The 23937-nt window shown below is 33.4% G+C and overlaps 1 protein-coding gene across 1 annotated transcript; it reads left to right on the top strand.

Annotated features, from left to right (window-relative positions):
* Positions 1-3784: 3784 nt before the first annotated feature.
* Positions 3785-23916, top strand: LOC120184730. Its single transcript, XM_039189114.1, has 6 exons — positions 3785-4176; positions 4465-4676; positions 7528-7807; positions 22512-22597; positions 22685-22776; positions 23297-23916. Exons 1-6 carry the CDS (start codon positions 3880-3882, stop codon positions 23527-23529), a joined length of 1200 nt encoding a protein of 399 aa, XP_039045045.1. The 5' UTR covers positions 3785-3879; the 3' UTR covers positions 23530-23916.
* The last annotated feature ends 21 nt before the right edge of the window (positions 23917-23937 follow it).

The raw sequence follows: 23937 nt of genomic DNA, 5'->3' as shown, positions 1-23937 counted from the left end.
GGAGGAGAATAGAAGGAGAGATGGAGGGAGAGAAAGCAGGGGACGAAGGAAGAGATGACGGTGGGGGTGGAGGGAGATAGCAAAGAGCGATTTTTAATTTTTAAAATAAAATTTTCAAAGAAATATAAACGTGACACGTGTCAATGAACGATTTCTTTTAACGGTAGTCACTTAAAAGTATAATTAAAAAGACGTCAGACAACTATTTTTAACGAAAAATTCTTTAAACACAAAAAATTAATTTTAGGTATTATTTAGACACTTATTTTTATATTAAGCCACTAGTAGTGAAATTCAATACGGATACAGATACCAATAGTTTAGTATGCTTATTAATACTCATTGAAATTATGGAAAGGTTTAAATTTTTAATATTTATTCATTCAAGTTCGATTCATTTATAATAAGGGTAAAGTGTATAAACAATCCTCGAACTTTTAGGGCGTTTGCATTTTGGTCACCCAACTTTTGAAACTTACAATACAATCATTGAACTTTTAGTTTATTTTCATTTTGGTCCCTACCGTTATCTCTGTTAGTTTTGCTGATATGACACTTAACCCGTTAACTCCTACTGACGTGGCACTTGACCCGTTAATCCCATTGAAACCATGAAATGTAGTCCACAATCCAATCGAAATCTCAATTTTTTCAATCTAAAACCGATTTTTTCTTAAACCCAATTCTCGAGTCAATCGAAATCTCCTGTTTTCGTCGTTTTTCCTTTGTTTTCACGCAAAACCCAGATCCAGAAACCGATTATTTAGAAATGGGTTTAAAGTCAATACAACGAATTCAGACCTAGAAATTCAAGCTCCCTTAAAGCTTCCAACTTGGGGCTAAAGCTAAACCATCCTTCTTTACCAGCACTTGTTGAAGAACTCTGTATAGGGGTAACTGGTGCCGAACTAGAAGCAACATCAATAGTACCCCCCCTAAATTAGCTACCCAAAAACACAAAAACCATCAAACAACTACTAAAACAAAAAGAAACCCATCATTCGAGACAGGCTAAGAGAAGCTAACCTGGAGAACTCATCATAAGACGACATGTTTTAGCAAGAGCAGCGAAGGGCTGGAGTTCAATGAAGAAGCACTGTTTGATTTTCTAATCAAGTACTCTATGTATTGATCAAATGTAGCATGAATCTTAGACCGTTAGATTTTTTCAAGAAGCTTTAACGATGCATCTTCGCCTCTCTCGACCAACGCCTGCTTCGTTGAGTTGGGGAGTGACACATAGTTTTGCTCGTGGCAAATTATTGATATTAATTCTTCGACACTCGGAGGTAAAACAACATCTTCATTTGACTTGTTTTCCACGGTTAAGCGTTGGATGAAATGCTTCAAATTTTGATAGCAATTCTTATGTAGAAACTGTAAGCTTCAAATGGTTACTTTTTCACTATGCTGTTGACTTGAGACATTTGAAGTTTGTAGAATAAATTCATATGCTTCGAAGTTTGATTATTATATTGTACGTTTTAAAAGTTGGGTGACCAAAATGCAAATATCCTAAAAGTTTGAGGACTGAATATATACTGTACCTTATTTTATTGCTTCTTAATGCAAACTTGTGCATGTTAGTATTTCTACATCAAGTAAAGAATAAAACCTCCAACAATTTTTTCTTCATACAAACCGTAATATTTATACTTCAGACGCAAGAAAAATATGGGTTTTAAAGTTAAAATTACATATCAATTTATTTTACGTTTTTGTACTTTTGGATATATTTATAAAATCTTATTCAATAAATAACTAGGTAAAGTACAAAAATGGTCCCCTTATTATAGGATATTACTTTATTAAATCCCTTAATTATTAAAAATTACAAAATGATCCTTCGACTATAGAATATTGCTTTATTAAGTCCATCGACTATTAAAAATTACAAAATGGTCACACGAGACTATTCATTATGTTTCAAACTCGTGCTTTTCCGTTAGAAAATGGAAGTTGTCTATGTTGGACGTTAACATGATGATCGAGATATGATAGTCTTTTGAGATTATGGGATCATATTTTATCATATCACAGTCAACAGATTAACGTTTACTCAGAATACCGTCACTTTTTAATGAAAAAGGATGAGTTTGTAACATAATGAATAGTCGAGAGATCATTTTGTAACTTTTAATAGTCGAGAGACTCAATAAAACAACATTCTATAGCCAAATAACCATTTTATAACTTTTAATTGTTGAGAGACTTAATAAAATAATACTCTATAGTCAGGGGACCATTTGTGTACTTTACCCTAAACAATTATAGATAAAATGATAAAATATTTAAATATGGTTTTTTTATTAAATACAAGATTAACCTTTAATTGTGTAATTACTTCAATTATTTCATTCAAAAATTATAAAAATATAAAAAAGAGATAAGAATACATTATAACAAAAAATATTTATCATTTGAAAAAGATGTATTTTAATTTTTTTAATTGAGTTAGTAATCAACCGATTTACTAAATAAATTTTTATTATATGTTTAACTAAAAATATTTATTACATTTAAAATGTGTTTAAATAATGAGAAAAATGGAAATAAATTTATAACCTTTTTGGTAAAAAAATATAAAACATTTACAAAATCATTTACATTTTTTTATATGGAATACTACATAATTGTAAATATTTGTAATATTATAATATTATATGGTTATAATCTAAGCGACTTTCTATAATTATATATACAGTACAAATATTTTTTTTCGTATTTTGTTCATATGTAACATACATATCTCTTACAAAGTCGAAGGACTCGACTCGAACTTAAAAATAAATCCACTAATTACTAAAATTTTTGAGTTATTCGAGTTATATTTTACAACTCGATTTGAACTTAAATTTTTTTTGAGTCAAATCAAATTTATAAAATTACAACTCAAAATCAATTCAAATAAAAAATCAATTTTTCGAGTTCAAATAAATTTTACTCACCCCTAATTATAAGCCTAAGTTTAGTCCGACTGTGTAAATGGCGCGTGCATTCGTGGCCGAAATGGCGCGTGGCTGATAATTTTGTTGACGAGATATGGGTTTCGCTTAATTGTAAAAATATCCGCGTACCAACAAAAACCACATTTCCGATTTTGCACAAACAAATTAGTTGATGAAAGTGAAGGTTAAATGTGTCTTTTTAGTTAACATTTTTTTCAAAAAAAGATCAGAATATTTACCTTATTTGAAATGGACAAATCAACTTTGAAGGAATGGATAAGTTTAATTGTGAATTCTATCCCTCTATTTTATAAAGCTCGATAATTTAATATTTCTGTTTAAATTTGTTATAATTTAATACTTTCATTTTATGAAAATTAAAAAAATTAATTCATTTGTTAGTAATGCTATTGAATCTTGACGTTAAACTGTTTCTTTGTGCTGATTTGTCAAACATAAATGGCCAGTATTATTTTTTTTTATAGTTCCATATATATCATTTATTGAACTAATGATTTTCAGTTTAGGGATTTAACGTCAATATCTAACTATATCACCAATAAATGAACTAATTTCTATGTTTTCATAAAACATGATGACTAAGTTCCGATAAATTAAAGTAAAGAGGTTATTTTTCTGAGTGTCATAAAATGGAGGGACCGAACCAGTAATTATACCAAACGAAAAAATAATTCTTATTGCGTCTTCTGCCCATCCTTTTATTTAAAGACCGCCTCTTCCTTTCCCATATTCCTTTCCAACTTTCAAATATACTTATATTTTTTTATTCAGTGGAATTGACCATTTTGCCCTCAAACTTCCCAATTAGATCTCTATCATTTTTCTTTGATCTGCAAAGGGAAATAGGAATCGCTTACTTCCAATTCTCAGTGAAGAAGAAGAAATCCAAACGGAAAAAATAATTGTAGTTATGTTGGGGACAGGATTGGGGTTCAGGAGAGTCCGTGAACAAGACCGGTTTTACAATCCGGCCAAGGCGAGAAGGTCTTTTCAAAACCAGCAAACCGATCAACTACGGAGGGCTCAAAGCGATGTTACGGTCACCCAATCGAATGTGGACCGGGAGCCGGAGAAAGGTGTTGCTTCGACTGACCATCATAAACCGGTCTTGGTTCCCGTTTCAGAACCGGTCGTCTCTCCTTTGAGTAATTTGGAGCGGTTTTTGGACTCGGTCATGCCTTCCGTCCCCGCACTTTATTTGTCCAAGGTTTTTTCAATCTCAAAATGATAAGATCCTTTTGTTAATTTTTTTAATTGTTTTCGCGTTTGTTTGGTTTAAGCTATAGTTTCCGTTGTAGATTTCGAGTATGTTGTAATTTGAAGTAAGATGTATGATGTTTTAATTTGACTGTTTATTGAGTAGTGAAACTGAAAATCGTTTGGAGACTGTGTAAATAATCTATTTTGGTGTAATTTGCGATATCTTTTTGGAGACTTGAGTATTTTATTTTATTTTTCAAAAAAAGAGGTTGATATTTGAATATGGATGTGGCAGAGGACGATGAGAGGGTGGAGGACATGTGACGGAGAATTTCAGCCTTATTTCGTGCTAGGCGATTTATGGGAGACATTCAAAGAGTGGAGTGCTTATGGAGCTGGAGTCCCACTGATTTTGAATGATTCTGATTCTGTTGTTCAGTATTATGTACCTTATTTATCCGGTATTCAAATATATGTGGATTCCATGAAATTGCCTTCCAAATCCAGGTAATTAATACATTGCTTGCATTGAGTTTATTTGGCGTTCACTTTAAACTTGTAGGACCTTAGTAGCTAGTTCTACATAGTTTGTTTACTTTCTGACTTTTGTTCTATTTCGTTAGCTAGCTATGTGATGTTATTAACTTAATTTATGGTTTTATACATAGTTGCTTAGAAGGTGAAAGTGGTAACATGCTAGTGCGCCTATTGGCGCAAATAATAAAGTAAAAGTAAAATATTGTTCCCATGAGGAGTATTTCCTAGTTCTTACTTAGTATTAGAAATGTCAAATGTCAGTCAAATTTATTTAAAGAGTCCAATTCTATTTAACTGGAAAACTAGTAAACAAAGTTAAGTAAATTTCAACACTATCTTGCTGGAGCAAAATTGACCATTTCATTAGCATAATAAGATATTTGAACCTAGAATTACAACTCTTCTTTCTCTCTTCATCATGATCAATGAATGATCTCTCTAGATCACAACATAATTTGCTAATCTAGAGCACTAATTTTGAAGTTGCTCGCTTGGATGGATGGATGGATGGCTTCCTGATGCTCGATCGAATTCCATCCTTGTGAGCCATTGTTTATGCTATATTCAGTTGAGTGGAGAATTCCCTTTGTCTTACCTTTGTTTCCTCAAAGTACATTTTGCCTCAAGATCATGAGGAATAAGCTCAACATTATTGCTATTAAGCGTACAACTCATGACCGTCAAAGCAAGAAACAAAAAAGGAAAACATATTGGAACGAAAAAGCAATAGAAGAAAACATTTGAATTAGAGTCAACTTGCTTAATCTAAATATTAGCATGCCTTGTTTCAAGTAATAAAATAAAAGTTTGGTTCCAACGTGGAGTATTTTTCCTTGCTCACTAAGAACTAGGAATATCACAAATGTCAACCCTATCCAAAGTATCCAATTGTCATTTAAAGTAAATTTAACACTCTATATCACAACATCATAATTTGCTAGTCTAGAACAGTATTTTGTCTGCAAGTATCTTTTGAAGATTTGTAGATGTGTTAATCCCATACAACCCACACCCGTGACTATTGAATTAATGATTAACGTTAGGATCAAGCTCTTGTTATGCTATTCAAGGTAATTAGGTATATTCCTATCATAGTTACCAATCAACTCTCTTGTCTCATTAGAACTTGATCCTCCAATTGATACTTAATTGTTCGGCATATGTTTTCAGAGGCGTTTTTTTCCCCAAGTTTTTGGTTGTAATGTTGGTTTGTTTTGCATTAGGTGCTGTTAGATTTGGTTAATAGGACAGCCAATTTAGAGGTTGATGTCTTACCTAATGAAGGAATTGACTGGACTAGTGGTGCTATTTATGGGTGGTTTTAGGTTGTTTTTGTTCATCGGTTTTGTTATAGGTGTTTGTAAGGTTGTATCTTTTGTAATCTCTTATGTGCAATAATATCCTTAGGCACTCTTTTCCTCCTTCCGCTGATTAAGGAGCTACACTACTAGCTCCAACAATCAAGAAGGGGGTTTTTAACGAGGCCTGAAATTCTTATCAAAAAAAAAAAACTCTCTTGTCTCATGCAATTGATTTAAACAAGAGCTATAAAATTAAGATCGCTTTTACTATCACCTTTTGAAGTTGTAAATATAAAATCATATCAATCCATTGGTGATCAAGCAGCTGAAGGCACTAAGGCTAGAATTGCATAAACAAATTAGACATTTCTAGAAAGATAATAAAACGCAATCAAGAATTAATGAAAGATTTATTGCAATTCTTGATCAAAAGGTTTAGTTATCTATTATATACAAAGTAAAGATCAAATTCATCGTTATGATACAGTTGAAATCTAGGACTTAAATCAGAAAGCTTTAGAAGAAACTTTATTGAAGCCTCCTTGATCTCCTTTCTTAGACCTCCAAGGTTGACTGATATCCCTTTGAACTCGAAAGTCTTCCATGCTCTCAGAATAGGAAATAACTACCTTAAAATTTTATTAATTAACTACTCCCCAGCTGCTACGCTGACAATGGCTCTTCTGCGGGATCACTTTGCTTTGCTTTGCTCTTTTCAAACCCTTCGGACACCTAAAACACTCAAAAAAATAACCAGGATCAATTGTTCATTATATTACTAAAAGCAACAGAAAATATTTTGGCCAAAAGAAAAACAACTAAAAATATATGAAATGCAGAATGAGAAACTTAAATTATTTTTTTCTAAAATCAATCCAAAAACCACTAGCAGCCTCATGCAACTTAACACATTTTAGTACCATAAGGAGGACCGGATGACTGTATTCTAGGGTTGTCAGAAATTAAGTTCTTGTGTTGTGTCCCTATCGTGAAACCCTTTGTGTTGTGTCCTAGTTCCTATTTAATGCAAAAGCTCTTGTGCTAAATCTAACTATCTAAGTCTTATGGTGAATTGAGTCCTACCTGTCTTCCCTATCGCAAAATCCTTTGTGTTGTGTCCTAGTTCCTATTTAATGCAAAAGTGCTTGTGCTAAATCTAACTATCTTAGTCTTATGGTGATAATTTTGAAGTGAATCAATTGCTGTGTTAATTTTATAAGTGATCACCTGGAGTATTTCTTGTGGTAATATGAAGACAGTGATTTCTTTGTTGTTTCCATTTTCTCATCAAGAAGGTAAACTTTCTGGCTATATTTTTTTATTAACCCCCACCCCCAAAATCTCTCCTTTGCCTCCGCTCATTATTATGTCTTGAGAAATATATTTGGTCTAAGCAAATGATTTTGATGCTACTTCCGTTTGTTTTTGGCTCTGTAGCTTTTTAAAGGAATTTGCATTAAGTGATAAAATACAAAGAATGTTGTGTTATATGTAACGATGATTGATACTCTTTATGATAGGCAACCAGGTCAGGATAGTGATAGTGACTTTAGGGACTCGAGCAATGATGGTAGTAGTGATTGTGAACCTGAAAGAGGATCAAATGCTTTGAGGGAAACAAGAATACACATGGCAAGTGACATGTCTCGTCGGATGGATAGATTGTCCGTGGGAGATCAGCAGATACTTCAAGAAGACTTATCTAGTGATGAGGGAGAATCTGTCAATTCTCAAAGTTGCTTGATTTTTGAGTATTTTGAACAAAACCCTCCTTATAGCCGAGAACCTTTAGCTGACAAGGTTAATATGCGATATGCTTTTCTCTCCTCTCCTTTTTACAGCAAATGTTCATTTAATGTGTAGATCAACGTTTGCATTATTTTGGTCAGTTCCTAAACTTAATGTAATCACCATTTTTACCTCTCCATTCCAGCAACTCCACGTTGCAGCTACAAACAGCCTCCAGCAAGCCGGGACAGCAGCCCATCCACGCAGCAATTTCCAGCAGCCGCAGCAGCCCTCCACGCAGCATTTCCAGTAGCTTCCAGTGACAGCTGCCCCTCCACGTTGAAGCTATAGGGTGAGTCACCACCATAGTTTGGTGACTCACCGAACTCCCCCTTATTACCCGGTCCATGGAAAGCTTTGTGGTGGCTATAAAAGCCACCACCGAGCATGCAAAAAAAAAAGAGAGGAAGGAACGGAGCGAGCAAGAAAAGAAAAAAGGAGAGCAATCAAACAGAAAAAAAAAATAATAAAATAGAGTGAAGATACCGAGCAACTTACCTTCGTCGGAGCATCCAAATCACCGGAAAACCACCAAAAAAATCGAAGGTAAAGATTTAGATCTACGGAGTTTGGGGTTTTTTTTAGAACAAGAGGAAGCCGGAATCGGATTTAGAAATAAAAGAGGATTTTTTGGGTAATTTTGTAAAATTCCGACCACCGTAGACGGTGGCCGGCGACGATGACCGGCCGGTCACCGGTATTCTTCCGGTGAGGGAGCTCTAGAGAGAAGCTAGAGCTTCTCTCTCTAAGAAAGAGAAGCAAATGGAGAGAAATGATAATTTAGGCCAATTTTGGCCTATTTATACCCTTACCAAAACGACGTAGTTTTGGTGAGGGCCTCTGTGTAATTTCCCGCATGGGAAAACCATACGCATTATCCTCCTGATTTGATAGACTTATATTTTAGTCACTAAATTAAGTTTTCGAGCATTTTAATGTTGTTCCTGAATTTTATTTTATTATATTTTAGTCCTTTCCCGTAATTATGTAATTTAGGGTAAATAATATATTTAGCCCCTGTAACTTTATTAATTTTTAATTCAATCCCGAATAATTAATATAAGATAAATCATACTGTTAATACTTAGTTTTTATAATATTTTAAATTAGAGCTTTTAATTTTAATATGTTATAATTTAGTCCTTAATTTTAATACTTTCATTTATTTTACAAGTTTTATTACCGTTTATATTTTAATAATATAATTGTATTTTAGTCGTTATTTATTTTTATATGTTTATATATTTAATTATTATTATGTATCATATAAATATATATAATAAATAATATTTATTTGCTTATTTTTATATTTTATATATATTAAATAAAAATCATATTTAAAATTTTAAATTACTTTTAAGAAAAATAATCATATTTTAATATTTTTTTTAATATCAAGAAATGGGCTGTCTTAAAGCACCTAGAAGTCCTTTTCTGATATTCTTAAATAAATAAATATCATATTTTTATAAATTATATATAAAATATATATTAATTTATTTAATTATTTTTAGAAAGATGTTTTTTAATATTTATTTATTTTTTAATATTAAGAAAAGAGCTGTCTTAAAGCACCTAGAAGTCCTTTTCTGATATTTCTAAATAAATAAATATTTTATTTATAAATATATCTAAATTAATATATTTCTTCATAATCATAATTTTGAAATAATAGGATTATAAATTAAATATATTTTGAATTTTTAAATTTCTAATAATAGAGACAATTTATAATTAAAAAGTACCAATTTTGGGCGTTGTAGGGGTGCTAATCCTTCCCTAAACGTAACCGACCACGAATCCCTTTTTATTATTAAAAAGAACGAATTTTTGGTTATAAACGCAGATCAGTTCATCTTTTAACTGATGTTTTCTTAAAACTCTTTTAAAAGATAATTTTTAGGTTTTCGACCTACCTGATCCAAAAGGCCGATGGCGACTCCTAAATTATTTTCAAAACCATTTATTCACATCAATTTTCTCGCCAAATAAATATTTCGTGCCCGGACGAAAACCGGTTACGACAGCTTGGCGACTCCGCTGGGGACTTGTCAAACTTCAAAATTAATTATAAATTGTCTCTATTAATTAGAAATTAAAAATTCATTTATTTAATTTTTAATTCTTTTCTTTCAAATTTTTATTATTTATTATTTTTATATTAATATTGTTTTTTTATTCAGGTATTAATTATTTTATTTATCTGTTAGAGGTTTGAACATTTCTCCTCACACACAGCACTTGCATTGCATAACATAAGCTTTCTAATCAAGCTTGTCCTTTTTTAAGTGGGAGTGAAAGCGACGTCTTCGTGAGAATTTATTCTCCGTGTCAGACCTAGCAAGTAACTTTCGGGTTCATATGCTCTATGTCTTCGTGAGAATTTATTCTCCGTGTCAGGCATAGAGAAATGTGTCCCCTTGAATTGAACTCGATCCGCTTAAGTCTGTAATGGACTAGGATTGAGGGTTTGACAGCCCAAGGGGGCATCAACAAGGACAATTCGAGTACCTTTACTCCTAGAACTGAAAACCTGCATATAATAAACCCTAGAAACTCTCCCGATCTGAAACTATGCCGAAATTTTGTCAGTAGGTATACACAAAGGAGAAATAAGCTCTAGCTTTTAATTTATTTTATTTCCTTTTCTTTTTCCTGAATAAATGCATGTGAACTAGAAATCGTGCAGTTAAATTAAATTTTCCAAACAAAGCATGGAACTAGAAAGTATGAGGTTAAGATTTATACATTGATATATAGTTTTTTAGTTGGTACTAACTATTCTATTTTTTTTCATGTATATTACATTGCTCTAATCCGTTCATATTGATTTCTTTTGTTTGCATTACATGATCATGGCATAACCAAAAGGTGTTGACTTAAAAGACTGTTCATCATATTGGAAAGAAATCGTAAATGGACAAAAAGTTTTATGATCAAACAAAATATGATGCGGCCAAAGAAAGACATCCTGAAGAAACTACGAGGATCGAGGGAAGTTCTGTACATAGAACCGGTTATATTAATACCAAAAGTATTAATCAAAGATCCTATCAGATTGATACCAAAAGCAATCTATGGTAAGAGCATCAGTCAGGGCATTCAGAGTAGTGGAGATTTTTATGAAACTCAAGCATATTATTTGAAGGACTTGAACGACCAAAACAAGAAATTGAGCACAGAAATGAAAACCATGCATGAAGATTTTCAAAAGATCAGTCAAGCCTTTCAAAATGCTAGCCTAGGAGGTACCCCAGAAGAATGGATAACAGGGGTCACCAAGCTGAAAAAGAGCTGCAACATATATGAAGATCTTGTTCAAGAACTTCTTGGACAGAAAAGATCTCTTACAAAGGAAAATGAGCAACTCCGAGAAGTGACACAGAAAATGAAAGAGAATGTCATGGAAGAGGTTACAGTCCAGACAAGCAATATGTCCCTTAAGTTGATAGACTAATTTGGCTTTGGAGAATTTAGGAATGAAATATATCCCTATATGTAAAGTTTTGTTTTATGTACCGAAACTTTTGCGTTCAATGAAATCTGTTCTAAGATGATCACTCTTCAGTAACACCTTTTCATACATGCATTTGTATTTTGCATTTGTACATTTTTACGTTTGTATTTACATTTACATTTTTAAATTTACATCATGCATTAAAACATATTTAATTAAATAATAATGTTTATTTATTTCAATATCAAAGAAAAAGGCAGTCTTAATATAACTGGATGTCCTATTCTGGTATTTTAAATAATTTACATTTACATTTTTACATTTGCATATTTACATTTGGCATTTTTGCATTTGTATTGCACAATTTGTATGCTTATTATTACATTCACATATTTACATTTGAATTTGCATTTGCATTTTTTACGTTTGTATTTACATTTTCATTTTTACATAATTACATTTGGTTTTAAACTATTTTACATACATTTAAACATGAAAACATGAGAGTAATTCGTGGAGAATTCCATGATAGAATTTCTGAAATCAAGTGGAGCTAACTTGGTCTTCCTAAACAAGGATAAGAACCATGAATGAGATTTTAGCAAGGGTTGGTAGAATTGAGAAACTACAAGAGCAACTTATCAAGACTCAACAAGAGATGATTGATCAAGTAAAAAATCCCATAATGATTCAAAAGAGCAAATGACAAAACTGATGGACCTGATAAATGTTGTACTCCATGGAGAGAAACCCTTAAAGGATCCCACTGTGAAGGCTATGAATAAGGTTTTGAATGATAATGATGAGTTCGATGTGATAGTGTCTGATGATCAAGAACCTATTAAAGAGCATGGTAATTCAAGACAGATTCAAGATTTGGTCTCAAGGGCAATCTAAGGAGTCTGGTGAACACTACCCCAATTATAGGTGAAATGAGCACCCAGAACCCCCTCGATAACATGAGAGCATTCATTCGTTCAGAACGATCAAAGAAAGTGATAGCCTCGCGAGCGAGAAAAACTCTAAAGGTGTTTCAAAAATCTATCTCAGACTTGTACCCTCATTTTGTTAAAGCTCAATACATTACACCAAGATTGGTGAAGGTGTCACCAAGGCCTTATGCTCATTGCTATGATCAAAATAGCTTCTGTAATTTTCACTTGGGAGTATCTGGACATTCAACAGGGAATTATTGGTCACTGTTAAAGGAAATAGAGACGCTCGTCGATAAGGGAGTCTTGACACAAGAAATGATCAAGAAATGGGGAGCAAATAAGGATAAAAATCCTGGACCAAGTACATACCCAACAATAGATGAGTGATGAGTCATGATAAATAAATAAGTGGAAGTGTTATCTACCACTATAGTACTTTTCTATTTTCAGCATCTTGTTTGAACTTGTTTTTTTTGTTCCTTTCTCTGCCTTTTGTGCAAAAAAATAAATTGTGTTGCTTTTATGGTTATGAGCAAAGAATCAAGTTTTAATCTTGAGATTATTGAGTATCAAGTAGATTAAATATTCTTTTAAATTTGCAAGAGTTATAGATCTATTGGCAAGTGATAAAATTATATCTTCCATATCCCATCCAACACCAATTACTCGACCTTTACCAAAACCAAATCCTGACACTACATTTATTTGAGATTCTGAAGAAATGTCTCTACCTATTTTTGAGACACAAACTCTAGATGTTTACCTTCTCGGGTAGAGTCGATTGATTGATGATACTACCTTCCACCATATACATGACTTTATAAGTCACACATTTGTCCTTCCAAATACAAAACCATCATAAACCAAAAGACCTCAAAAGAACCAAACTTTCAACTATTCGTGAATTTTACTGCAAGAAGAGACGAGATGAGGCATCATGGACCAACTCATTGATGATAATTTCGAGTGATTAGGGCATACTCAAAGAGGAAGGGGAAAATGATTGATTGAAATAAATATATCATGCATTAATTACATTTTTCATGTAAATAAAGTTAATCTTGAATATTCATCCCCCTGTGGATACCTCTTTTTACAAAGGTTTCTGTGTATGAGATGATGAACGGCATTGTTTCATTATCCTTTAATATATATATATATATCCTTTGTTGTCCCCATTTGAGCCTGAATAATTTTTCTTCTAATTCAACCCTAACCAAGGATCACCCTCTACATTGGGGGGCAAAGTAAAGGATATTGGCTCACAAGAATAAAGATTGTCAATACAGTTTTATTACGAAGACAAGTTTCCATGAAGTCATGAAAGTTTTGAACTACAAAGTATGTCAAATACAGAGTGCTTGAAGATCAATCCAATCAAGAATAATGGAAAACCTTCAAAATACAAAAGGAAAAGGAGGTGCTCAAAGCAATTGAAGTATTATACATCCAGCAAAGAAAGAAAAAAAAAAAAGAAAAAAAAGAAAAAGGAAAATTGAATCAAGATGGGTGATTTATTGAGCCTCAAGTTACAAAGTTGATCAAGTACAAACAAGAAGAGCAAGAAATGCTGAAGATATGAGAAATTGGAAATGAATTCAAAATTTGGCAGTCTTGAGGGATCCAATTGATGGAAAAATCCCCAACAAAGCAGATCCAAATTAAGCAAGGCAAGATTGATGGCATCAGAATGAATTGATCCTTGGTTTGATTACCCTTAAACACTTATTTGGGCCTTTTTATCCCTTTCTTTCGTAACCATAAGCCATGGCCTACGTTACGTACCTGAAAGTCCATTTTAATCATACATGGATTTCTAAGTAAAAGATGATATCTTTAGAATTCATTCCGTCTTCCAAGATTGATTTTTATTTGCAAAAATTAGTTTTTAAAATCTTTAATGCATGATATGAAAAATGATAAAGGTGGGTTCAAGATATAAATTTTTAAATAACATCTTGAAACCAAAGGAGGATTCGAGTTGAAAACCTGAAAAGGCGGCTCGAATATTGAATGGTGCAGCAACGACATAAGAGACGATCTTAAGCTCTTAATAAAGCACCACACATCTCAAAAACGTTCCTGAGATTCTGGAAACGAGAAGCATCTCTACAAGATGAGCATAACAACCATTTCTTCAAGTTAGTGGAAGCCCGAAGCGACATACTGAACCAACTTGAAAGAACCTACTTTACCAAAATCAACCTACACCTCAAATCAGTCAATAATTTTGACACTTGCCATAGGACTATGATTTTTGAATGATTTAAAAGTGTAGTTGATTTATTTGATATTCATTAAACTCCTTGTTTATGATTCGATTATATTGTGAACCTGAAAGGGGTAATACTTTGCAAAATTCTTTCATTCTTCAATAAAGAAAGGAGAAAAAACATTTTCAAACAGTACAGTCTCAAATGAGGAAGGTCCTTAAAGCAATTGTTGCTTATTCTACCTCTGTTGTAGAAAAAGAATGAACGAAGCCAGAATAATGAAGCACTTCACATTTTTGAAGGCAAGTGGTCCAAGAAGCCAGAAAGTCTGGAGAATTGAACTTGTGACACTCTCCTATGACATTATTAGCAGCTCATCAAGAAAGATCGTTTATCTCATACTGAGGGCAATAAGGATCACCAGACAGATTATTTTCTCCAACCATCAATTCATGTTCTCTAGAAGATTACATTATAGAACCATGAGCAAGTCACTACCTGCACTCTGGTTATACCGTGATGCTGGCTCAAGTCTTGATACATCATTGCTACTTCTTCTATGCCGATCACTTTCTTTGTCAAGATGATACCCATTATGTCCTTCAGAAGATTGCTGAATTTGAATTTGAGGACTTAGGGCACAGAATAAGATATTGGAACAGATTCTACACTTGTATGCTGTACAAGATTCCAAAAGTTGAGATAACCAGTTTTACCATCAACTAAACCTTTCCATAGTTAAGGAAGAGTGAGATATGGCAGTGTGTATTTTGGAGCAGCAGAAGAGACAGCTGTCGTAGCAGTCATTACAAGAAAATGCACCAACAAAAATCTTCTAGTTAATCATGATGATGTTTATGCTTCCGGTAAGATTGTTACACGGGATGCTACCGACAACAAGGTCGAATCCGCCAAATCTATTCATCAATTGCTCCAACCGATCACCATTCAGTTCTTGCACATCTGTTTTCAAAGATATACTAAGACAGTAGAAGGCGATCTTTGCAGCACTGATTCCAGCAAAAAGAAACAAGACATTGATATCACTGGGAAACATGTCTCTAAACAGATCCTTATGTATGGTTTTTAAGGAAACCTAGAAGTATTTCCACCTCATCAGGTTCAAGTGGAGTAACTTTATCCCTTCCAACCCCTACTAGATTCCATTTTCAGCACTCATCAAGAACATACTTCTGGACACTCGAAGGAAGGCCATCATTTCTTTGTCAATGGAAAGCATCAGCACATGGAGGAAGCAAAATAAGAGAAAATATGTTCTTAATTGGCAGAATTATGAATATAGCCCTTTTCAGTGTAGTAGCATGGAAATACTTCGAATCTACAAATTCTGGCTCTACATCAAATAAGTATTGTGATATCCTAGTCCAAACATTAACTGAAAGATGAATTTGTTAATAGCATCTTCTGGAAGTGTTCTTTGAGTTATCTGACCTGGTTTAGCAGAACCAATCATTGAATTGGGAAGATGAATTTGTTAATAGCATCTTCTGAAAGTGTTCTTTGAGTTATCTGACCTGGTTTAGCAGAACCAATCATTGAATTGGGAAGATGAATGTGCTCATAGCATCTTCTGGAAGTGTTCTTTGAGTTATCTGATCTGGTTGGACAGAACCAATCATTGAATTTAGAAGATGAATTTGTTAATATCATCTTCTGGAAGTGTTCTTTGAGTTATCTGATCTGGTTGGACAGAATCAATCATTGAATTTGGAAGATGAATTTGCTAATAGCATCTTCTGGAAGTGTTCTTTGAGTTATCTGATCTGGTTTGGCAAAACCAATCATTGAATTTAGAAGATGAATTTGCTCATAGCATCTTCTGGAAGTATTCTTTGAGTTATTTGATCTGGTTTGGTAGGAACTACAGAACCGATCATTGGAATTGAAATATGAACTGCATGATCATCTTCATTAAGAAGCTTCTTTTCAAGCTTCCTCTGCTTCTTCCTTTTTCCACAAATCATAACCCAAGTTTTGCCTTTGCTTGTAATTGGGATCATTGCATAATGGTTTCCTATCTTCTACCATAAGAAGTGCATCAGTAACCCTAGACATTTGATCAGCACATATAAAATCTGTCAATTCTGCAATTGATGAATCTGAACCACATCTCTCCATGGTTATTGAAGCTTCAGCCTTTGAGAATCTCATTTTTGTCAAGTATAATAGTTTATTCTTCTCATCAGAATCAGAATTCATGATTTCCTCGATATCAGAAGAACTATCAATATCTGTGAAATCATCCTGAAAGATTGCTTCATAATCAGATGAGTAGTTATCAGAATCAACATGTTGCATGGGTGCGGACTTTTCAAGAACCTGTACCACTGTAAATGATCACCTCACTCAGAAGAGACACATATCTGAGACATTTCTGTCAGAATGATTGAGCACTTTATAACTTTGTGACAATATGAAGAGAATTCCTCCAATTACTTGACAACACGGCTGTTTAGTGACACCAGAATGAGAGTATTCAAGATAAACAGATTTAGGGCACGAATAAAGCCGCAAATACCCACCACAGTGCATTGTCAAAATTGGACCTAGTGGGGATCATGATATTCAAGTTAAACAGACGTTGAGAGTGAATCAGAAGCAAAATGTTGGGGCATCTTGAAAGCCCATTTTAACCAGAGATAGAATATTGGGGTATTTTTGAAGGCTCACAACAATATGAATATTTGGGCATTCTTGGAGGCTCATCTCAACAAAAAGTAATGTTGAGCATACTTTTAACATCTGTATCAGCAAATATTGGGGCATTTTAAAGCTCACTTCAGACAGATCCATGTGGGGTATTTTGAAGACTCAGATTAACAAGAAGCAAATATTGGGGCATGCTGAAAACCCTTTTCAATCAGAATCAGGACTGTTGATGCATTTTAGACACTTGTATTAGCCAATGTTGGGGCATGCTGAAGGCCCACAATATCCTGTGTCGAGATCATTGATTTGAACAAATATTTCTAATGAGACAAAGATATGAAGAATGAAAATGATGAAACAGTGACAGTTGAGCTGACTACACATAATTGCTTCGTTCATCAGGCAGTTGCATTAGGGTCCTGTTGTTGAACAAATATTTATTCAGCAAGTATGATTTCAAATACCAATCTTCTTAAAACCATGTGTCACATGATAGCGTGATCTTTGTTAAGCTACATCATAGTTGCATGAATAAAATGATCCCCAGGAGGCTACTCAATCCAGGGTTCAGTTCCTCAAGATCTCAGCTTTGAATTTTGCATTCTCTGTATCAGTGATAATTGAAAATATTTCTTTGAGATTTCTGGCAGTTAGTTTCAACCATACTGTTGGGATTATGAAGTTGTTTTTCACATCAGTTTTTACTTGCTTGATGACATTCTTCTGAGACTTGACTCACTTACATTACTGTTATTCCCGTTGTTACTGGGGTCATTATTGCTAGCCAGGCAGAACTGAGTTTTTATCTATTTTGGGTTATCATGTGCGTTTTATCCCCAGCAGCAAGAATTTCATGAACCTCTTTCTGTACATAAATCCTATAGCGGATGTGTTTCTACTTCCTACAATTCTCATTATGAAAGAAAACGTGATCAGTATCACATTTGTCTTTGCCCGAGATGATATCAAGATCAGTTAGTGTCTCCTATTCAATTCAACACTAGCATATCTTGTGAATTTGACCAACTTTTGGTCATATCAACATTACACTTGAATCCCCATTGAGTTTTGTTCTCAAGTGGTCTTATGACATCATACAAAAACTTTGAACACCATGAAAAGAGCTTCAATGATTGAGAAATCTTAGCAGAAACCACAAGAAAGAATGAATGTGTTGTCAAATATTTTATATCCAAGCAGAAGCCACATGAGATGATAATGTGTTATCAAATGTTTTACGACCCAGTGATTATGATGTTGAACCAATGTTGTGATCATATGGTTTCCATTTTTGATCCAAGATGAAGTTTGTCTTTTTCAACTTCAAGATTATAAGATGAGATATGATGAAGATTTCTTTCCGCAGATGGAGAGCTGAAATTTTAACCACAAGAAACTAGTTAAACGACAAGTTGTTGTTAAGCATCTCGACATGATATGGTCCAAGTTGCCTTATTCGAGATCTGATTATATGTGGAGACATGAAAAAAATTTGGAATAAATCTTCCTTGTGATGTGTTTCAAGAGTCAAATCAGAACAGACTCAACTCTCCTAATTAAACCCTGCTGAGTCAAACATATCTACATCTACATTCTTTAAAGATGATAGATTCCCTTTTTAAAGATGACAGATTCTCTTTTCAAAGATGAAAGTTTTATCGGATTTCTGCACAACTCCAAGCAAAGAAAGTTGGTTTTATCCAAGACAAAATGGGGCATCAGGGTCATAGTTCTGACTACGACAAGAGTTCCACAAATGAAACAATTCTTCTGAGACTTTCATGAAGCAAAGAAGACATAAAGATACAAGTTGATCAGATGGTTCTTCAGAAATGCAAGCTTGATAGCATAAGTTGCTACACTGATATCCAGATGTGACCCTGGCAATAAATGATGAAGTGGAGGAAAACCGAGTTTACCATTTTGAAGTTAAACGAAGATTGCATCAACATTCATGCATCATATTTAGACATTTGCAAAATATGAGCATTTTCATTCATTTTATCCATGTTGAATATTTGACAGGAATTTCAAAGATTTTAGCAAAGTTCAAATCCATCATTCAATGGATCAACATTCCAGGTCGAGTTCATAATGAGAAGAACTCATCTGAAGAAGGAAGAAGAAGTTCATAATGAGAAGAACTTGTTCAACTTTTTGCTTAAATTCATCATTTGATGGATCATCATTACCAGTTAGAGTTCATAATGAGAAGAACTCATTTGAAGAAGAAGAAGAAGTTCATAATGAGAAGAACTTGTTCAACTTTTTGCTTAAATTCATCACCCGGTGGATCAGCAGTGCCAGTTAGAGTTCATAATGAGAAGAACTCATTTGAAGAGGAAGAAGAAATTCATAATAAGAAGAATTTGTTCAACCTTTTCCCTGAATTCATCACTTGATGAATTATTTTTTCCAGAGAAAGTTCATAATGAGAAGAACTTATCTGAAGAGGAAGAAGAAGTTCATAATGAGAAGAACTTGTTTAACCTTTTGCTCGAATTCATCACTTGATGGATTAACATTTCCAGAGAAAGTTCATAATGAGAAGAACTTATTTGAAGAGGAAGAAGAAATTCATAATGAGAAGAATTTGTTTAACCTTTTGCCTGAATTCATCACTTGATGGATTAACTTTTCCAGAGAAAGTTCATAATGAGAAGAACTCATATGAAGAAGGAAGAAGAAATTCATAATGAGAAGAATTTGTTCAACCTTTTGCTCAAATCCATTATTTGATGGATTAACATTGCCAGGTAGAGTTCATAATGAGAAGAACTCGTCATCTGAAGAAGAAGAAATTCATAATGAGAAGAATTTTTTCAACCTTTTGCTCAAATCCATCACTTGATGGATCAGCTTTTCCAGAAAAGTTCATAATGAGAAGAACTCATCTGAAGAAGAAGAAGTTCACAATGAGAAGAGCTTGTTCAACCTTTTACAAAATTTTATCACAGAAGCAAATAGATTAGCATCAACATTTTCAGAGAAAGTTCATAATGAGAAGAACTCATCTGAAGAAGGAAGAAGAAGTTCATAATGAGAAGAGCTTGTTCAACCTTTGTTTGATTCTATCACAGAATGAGATAGATCAGTATCAGCATTTCCATAAAAAGTTCATAATAAGAAGAACTCATCTGAAGAAGGAAGAGAATTTGTTCAACTTTTTGCTAGATTACATCACAGAAGAAGATAAATTGTCATCCCCAGCGAAAAAGTTCATAATGAGAAGAACTCATCTGAAGAAGAAGAAGTTCGTAATGAGAAGAACTTATTCAACACTTTGCATGACTCTATCACAGAAGGAGATAGATCAGCACCAACATTGCCAGAATGAGATAAATTGTCAATCCCAGTGGAAGAATTCATAATGAGAAGAATTCATCCTAAGTGAGCAAAAAGTTCATAAGGAGAAGAACTTATAGCTCAGAAGTTTAAACATTTCAAGCTAAAAATGGTGTTTTATGTCTTTGCTCCATTCCTGTTCCACAGTAACGAGCAAAGAGGGGCAGCTGTAATCACCATTTTTACCTCTCCATTCCAGCAACTCCACGTTGCAGCTACAAACAGCCTCCAGCAAGCCGGGACAGCAGCCCATCCACGCAGCAATTTCCAGCAGCCGCAGCAGCCCCTCCACGCAGCATTTCCAGTAGCTTCCAGTGACAGCTGCCCCTCCACGTTGAAGCTATAGGGTGAGTCACCACCATAGTTTGGTGACTCACCGAACTCCCCCTTATTACCCGGTCCATGGAAAGCTTTGTGGTGGCTATAAAAGCCACCACCGAGCATGCAAAAAAAAAAAGAGAGGAAGGAACGGAGCGAGCAAGAAAAGAAAAAAGGAGAGCAATCAAACAGAAAAAAAAAATAATAAAATAGAGTGAAGATACCGAGCAACTTACCTTCGTCGGAGCATCCAAATCACCGGAAAACCACCAAAAAAACCAAAGGTAAAGATTTAGATCTACGGAGTTTGGGGTTTTTTTTAGAACAAGAGGAAGCCGGAATCGGATTTAGAAATAAAAGAGGATTTTTTGGGTAATTTTGTAAAATTCCGACCACCGTGGACGGTGGCCGGCGACGATGACCGGCCGGTCACCGGTATTCTTCCGGTGAGGGAGCTCTAGAGAGAAGCTAGAGCTTCTCTCTCTAAGAAAGAGAAGCAAATGGAGAGAAATGATAATTTAGGCCAATTTTGGCCTATTTATACCCTTACCAAAACGACGTAGTTTTGGTGAGGGCCTCTGTGTAATTTCCCGCATGGGAAAACCATACGCATTATCCTCCTGATTTGATAGACTTATATTTTAGTCACTAAATTAAGTTTTCGAGCATTTTAATGTTGTTCCTGAATTTTATTTTATTATATTTTAGTCCTTTCCTGTAATTATGTAATTTAGGGTAAATAATATATTTAGCCCCTGTAACTTTATTAATTTTTAATTCAATCCCGAATAATTAATATAAGATAAATCATACTGTTAATACTTAGTTTTATAATATTTTAAATTAGAGCTTTTAATTTTAATATGTTATAATTTAGTCCTTAATTTTAATACTTTCATTTATTTTACAAGTTTTATTACCGTTTATATTTTAATAATATAATTGTATTTTAGTCGTTATTTATTTTTATATGTTTATATATTTAATTATTATTATGTATCATATAAATATATATAATAAATAATATTTATTTGCTTATTTTTATATTTTATATATATTAAATAAAAATCATATTTAAAATTTTAAATTACTTTTAAGAAAAATAATCATATTTTAATATTTTTTTTAATATCAAGAAATGGGCTGTCTTAAAGCACCTAGAAGTCCTTTTCTGATATTCTTAAATAAATAAATATCATATTTTATAAATTATATATAAATATATATTAATTTATTTAATTATTTTTAGAAAGATGTTTTTTAATATTATTTATTTTTTAATATTAAGAAAAGAGCTGTCTTAAAGCACCTAGAAGTCCTTTTCTGATATTTCTAAATAAATAAATATTTTATTTATAAATATATCTAAATTAATATATTTCTTCATAATCATAATTTTGAAATAATAGGATTATAAATTAAATATATTTTGAATTTTTAAATTTCTAATAATAGAGACAATTTATAATTAAAAAGTACCAATTTTGGGCGTTGTAGGGGTGCTAATCCTTCCCTAAACGTAACCGACCACGAATCCCTTTTTATTATTAAAAAGAACGAATTTTTGGTTATAAACGCAGATCAGTTCATCTTTTAACTAATGTTTTCTTAAAACTCTTTTAAAAGATAATTTTTAGGTTTTCGACCTACCTGATCCAAAAGGCCGATGGCGACTCCCAAATTATTTTCAAAACCATTTATTCACATCAATTTTCTCGCCAAATAAATATTTCGTGCCCGGACGAAAACCGGTTACGACACTTAATATTTGGTAACAGATTGAAGATCTAGCCTTCCAGTTCCCTGAATTGAAGGCACTAAAAAGCTGTGATTTACTATCTTCCAGCTGGCTTTCCGTTGCCTGGTATTATTATTTATTTTTCCTAGACATATATGTTTCCAAACTTGTGTTAGCCTACTTGACTGATAATATATACTGAAATTCTTGTAGGTATCCGATTTACAGAATTCCTACTGGACCTACATTAAGAGATCTGGATGCTTGCTTTCTGACTTACCATTATCTCCATACACCCATAGGAGGTAATATAGAATTTTATTTTAATTCTTTTTCATTTTCAATGTGTGTGAACTCGAAGTGATGCTAGGCTTTTGTGTCAACTAATCTTTTCTGGCTTTCACTTGTAATTGTTAATCTTTTTCATTTCTATCAACATTTGAGAATTACTTTTTCAGATGGTGTTCGTGAGTCTCCTATATGTGTCCATTATCTAATTGCTTGAATAATAATACGATACTTTAAAGTGTTGTAGTAGTCATGCTTTATTCTTTACATCTCTTTCCATCAAAAGTTCTACAGTGCTGGACTTCAAAGTAGTTACTGAAAATCTTGCTATATTTTACCTAAGTCATACACTTAGTACATTGTTTTGGTGGATAAAATGTCTTTTACAGCAAATTTTTTGTACCTGATTGCATAACCTTGTGTTTACAGACTTGCTTGTATTCAGTGACAGTTTGTGTTTGCACTTTGTGTTGGTAGCATGTCTATATTGGTAAAGAAATATCATCTGTTGCTTTTATGTAACCTGTCATATTTCAGGTGGAGAGAGTGCTCAGGCATCGGTTGTGACATGTCCCAATTACATGGATGGTGTTCCAAAGATGTCATTGCCCATCTTTGGTCTTGCATCATACAAGTTCAAGGGCTCCTTATGGACGCCTAATGGAACAACCGATTGTGCCTTGGCAAAAAGCCTCTTTCAGGCTGCTGACAATTGGTTGAGACACCTTCATGTCAATCATCCAGATTTCTCATTTTTCTGCCGCAGGTGAGAGTCCGAAATCTTTGTAATGGTAGTTCTATCACTCCAGAAGGGAAGTGCAATCATTACATGTCAAAATATTTCCTACAATCAAACTATATTTCCTCAGTATTGGAGGTCAAGGCCAAAAGTTAAATTTGGGGTTGTAATAATTTATAAAAGAACTTCCAAAAAAAAGTTATCCAACACAGAACCCTGCTGGATGGAAGAGAAGAAGTGAAGCATTTATGATAAATAAAGGAATTGAATGGGGAAAAATTTAGACTCAGAAGCTGATGTAGAGCCTGAGCTCAAGCCGGTGCGGAGGTGTTTTCCGTTCGCTATCAGCATAGAATACATGTTAGTTTCTTCTTCTTGCTTTTCCTTTACCATGCTTTAATTTTAATTTATGGATAAGTTAAGAAGAACCAGGCCCTTT

This window comes from Hibiscus syriacus, unplaced genomic scaffold (genome assembly GCF_006381635.1).
Source record: "Hibiscus syriacus cultivar Baekdansim isolate YM2019G1 unplaced genomic scaffold, ASM638163v2 tig00112928_pilon, whole genome shotgun sequence".
Taxonomy (NCBI): domain Eukaryota; kingdom Viridiplantae; phylum Streptophyta; class Magnoliopsida; order Malvales; family Malvaceae; genus Hibiscus; species Hibiscus syriacus.
Note: the sequence above shows the minus strand (reverse complement) of the source record. Positions and strands in the feature narration are given on the sequence as shown.